The sequence below is a fragment of the Triticum dicoccoides genome, chromosome 4B (genome assembly GCF_002162155.2).
Source record: "Triticum dicoccoides isolate Atlit2015 ecotype Zavitan chromosome 4B, WEW_v2.0, whole genome shotgun sequence".
In the NCBI taxonomy this organism is placed as follows: Eukaryota; Viridiplantae; Streptophyta; class Magnoliopsida; order Poales; family Poaceae; genus Triticum; species Triticum dicoccoides.
This window is the reverse complement of record NC_041387.1, coordinates 673,024,712-673,028,490: the sequence shown is the minus strand read 5'-3', so window position 1 is coordinate 673,028,490 and position 3,779 is coordinate 673,024,712. Positions and strand designations below refer to the sequence as shown.

Below are 3,779 nucleotides of genomic sequence, written 5' to 3'. Positions count from 1 at the left end.
TCCCTCGCCTCCCTCCCTAACCCTCGGAGCCGCCGAAGACTTGGAGCCTCGGCGCCGCCCCACGTCCACCAGGAGAGGAGGCCCCACGTCCACCAGGAGAGGAGGCCCGCGACCTCCCCGCCGTCTATCCCCGCCTCCCCCAAGCTCGCTGTCTCCGCCCTCCGCCGTCTCCGCTCCGGCCACCACCTCATCGTGGTCAGGTAACCCTCCTCCCTCTGCCTCTCTTCTCCTCTCTTCCTCCTCTCCTCCCTCCCGGCCATGACCTCTTCTTCTCTCTACTGCTAGGTTTAGGTCAAATCCCTCTCTAATTTAGGTCAAATTAGGTTCAAAAAATTGCTAATATAGTACTTGTGCTGATTGCTTCAATAGATGACATGAATTAGTTAGTACTTGCAGTAACCACTGACACAAGTAGACGTGTGTTCAGTAACCAGTCAATTGGACAGCCTCCTCTCTGCATGTTATAAGTTCATACAAGATGGCATTTTTTCTAGAATTTGTATTTAGTTACCACTGACACTAGACAAGAACTGTTGTTCAATAACCAGACCTGCAAAAAAAAGAGAATCTTGTTACTGCTTGTTCTGCTCTAGTTACTGCTTGTTTACAGAGATCCTATGGCCTTGTGTTACTGCTTGTTCTGCTCTAGTTATTGGGGATAATGTCAGAATCTTGTTACTGTATTTATTTTCTTTGTAGTATGCATGTATGGTCATCTACACTACACATATCTTGTAGACAAACACTGTATATTGTTACACAAATTGTAAAAAGGACTCAAACTATCGGTATCACATTCTGCTGCTAGTGTTTATTTACATAGATCCTGCTTATCTTAGTGAGTCTTTGCTGCAACCTTGGTTGTCGAGCTAGCAAGAAATATATTGCAGGCGCACACCTTGGTTGCCATGTCTTTTTCGATCTGTGGAGTCGCCCAACCGTATTTTAATCTCTCCCTCGAACGAACAAGGGGTACACTCATATTTTAATCTCTCTCTGTGTGTGTGTACTCTCCCTTATCTCCTTGCCTGGTTGAGCACTACTCCATTCTTGGCTGTACACTTGAAATTTGTTATGTACTTTCTTTGTATGGTCTGGTCATCTACACATGCTTATGTTGTAGACAAATATGTTGTTACGTTACACACATTGTATGATTTTGCAACTTCAGGCAGCCTTCCCTATAAGCAGAGTGATGCCTTCCGATGTCACACAGATTGGGTTCCTCGGCTTTGGATTGTTACACAATAACGTTTGTTGGAAGAACATTACGTAGTGTTTTTACAGAGATCCTGCTTATATATAGTCATGAGTATTGCTCCAGCCTTATAGTGGTTCCTGCTTATTATTTGCTCCATGGGATGGCACAAGCTTGAGCTGCTAGCATAAAAAGTATTGCAGGCGACAGACAGTCACCTGCCCAACCATATTTTAGTTTCTTCCTCGAACGAGCGAGGGATGCACCAATAACTAGACTGCAAAAAATGAAACAATGACTGCAACAATAGTACCACCATGACCACTGGGCTGCTCTGTTTCTGCTAGCAACAGTAGAACCAATTCTGCTCCTTTGCTACTGCTATAATAGAATAAAAGAAACAATATACATTACATAACACCAGTTTTTCAATTGTAGATTAAACCTGGCCGTTTCATCAACACATCATCATCAGACAGATTAACAGCAATGTACTGAACTTAGTCCTTCTTTCATCATCACATAATAGATTAAACTGCCAACTACTGAAGTTAGTCCTTGCACAGCTGAAAGTCTGAAACTGGGACTAGAAGAACAGCACCATCACTGGGCTGCATCTATGATAGTTGGATGCAATATATTTCCTACTGTATTTGACTAGTGTTTAGGTCAACAGCAATCCATGATTTTTTTTAGTTAACAGCAATCCATGAGTTTTAGTTAACAGCAACCCATGATTTTTAGTTATAAGCAATCCATGATTTTTAGTTAACAGCAATCCATGATTTTTTGGTTGTTGGCTGCTGCTGTATGTTGCTACTGCTAGTCTGCTGCTCGTGTGTTATTGTTAGTTACTTCGGTTGCTCATTGGCTTCTGCTAGTGCTAGGCTGCTAGTAGTTCTGTAGTGTAGTTGCGGCTGCTCTATTGTGTCATATACAGATATGCTCATGTAGTCATGTGTGCTGCAGATACAGCTGGTCATGCTCTGTTGTTGCTGGTTACTGGTATACTGGTGTGGTGGTGCTCTGTACTGTGTTTCCTTGTGCTATGCTGCACTGTTGCTTGCTGCTATACATAGTGTGTTGTTTTGTGCTCTGCTGCTGCTAGTTAGTTGTGTTGTGCTGCTGACCTGTTGTTTACTTAATACTTACTTGTGATGTGCTGCTATAACTATTTAGCAAGTGTTTAAAGCTTTAATTTATTAATTTCCTGGGTACTAATTGGTCTCTTCTGCTGCTTATCAGAGATGGGGGGAAGCAGCCACCGCCGCTCTGCCACACCGCAGTACGAGTTGGATGCTTCCGAGTTCTTCAGTATCATACTTGGGACTTCAGTATCATCCATGACGCAGGTATATAGAATGAGAGATCTCCCCTTCACCCATCTCATTATGATACCTGTTGTTTGCTAGATCTCTCATTGTCCCAAACTGCAGAGGCTGCCTGACAGTTTTATGAACATGCTGGGTGAAGATCCGCCAAATAATGTGAAGCTGCGACAGGCCGGCAGCGGGTTACGCAGGCTGTGGGATGTGGAGTTGGTGATCAAGGAGGGCCACATGTACTTGTATCATGGGTGGGAGAAGTTCTACCGTGCCTTAGGCTGAGGAAGGAGAAGGAGAAGAACAATGAGAACTGAACTATGTCAGGTATGTCAGATCTCCAAGATGATATATATATATACTTAGTTACCTATGTTATCTCTAATATACTTAGTTTCCTATAGGTTAGCTTCATTTTACCTAAGTTGGCTCTAATATGCTAACTTAGAGCTTATATGCTTAGTTTCCTATAGGTTAGCTCCAAAATAACTTATGTTAGCACAAAATGATCAAGTTTACATAATAAGCTTATAGTCTTCTTCTTATTCTTCTTCTTTCTCAAAATGGTATAAGTTAGCTTCATTTTACCTAAGTTGGCTCTAATATGCTAACTTAGAGCTTATATGTTTAGTTTCCTATAGGTTAGCTCCAAAATAACTTATGTTAGCATAAAATGATCAAGTTTACACAATAAGCTTATAGTCTTCTTCTTATTCTTCTTCTTTTCCAAAATGACATAGGTTAGCTTTATTTTACCTAAGTTGGCCCTAATATGCTAAATTAGAGAGCTTATATGCTTAATTTCCTATAGGTTAGCTCCAAAATTACTTATGTTAGCACAAAATGATCAAGTTTACATAATAAGCTTATAGTCTTCTTCTTATTCTTCTTATTCTTCTTCTAATTCTTCTTCTAGTATTCTTCTAGTGTTCTTCTTCTTCTAGTATTCTTCTAGTCTTCTTCTTCTTCTTCTCTTCTTCTTCTTCTTCTTCTAACTTCTTGTTTATCATTTTGCAGATTTGATTTAATTCACGAAAGCTTGCATGAATGGAGTGCTTCTTTTCCATTTGTGTTTTTATTTTGTATCAATGTGAAACTTTTGTGAATTGATGGATAACAGTGTTGGATGAACAATGTGAAACTTTTGTAATATGTAACGATGGAACTATGTGTTGGCTATGTATGTATATATGATGAAACTTGTGTGTTGGATATGATTGTTATATGGATGCTTGTTGTATATATATGTGTTGGATATC

The 3,779-nt window shown here is 40.4% G+C and overlaps 1 protein-coding gene across 1 annotated transcript in view; it reads left to right on the top strand.

Moving 5' to 3' along the window:
* The window catches only part of LOC119293060 (germin-like protein 8-11), a 5,885-nt gene that overhangs the window by 903 nt on the left and 1,203 nt on the right, over nt 1-3,779 (top strand). The window contains exon 2 of the mRNA XM_037571653.1: nt 2,168-2,176. Coding sequence (XP_037427550.1) covers nt 2,168-2,176 — 9 coding nt within the window. The remainder of the gene's footprint in view (nt 1-2,167; nt 2,177-3,779) is intronic.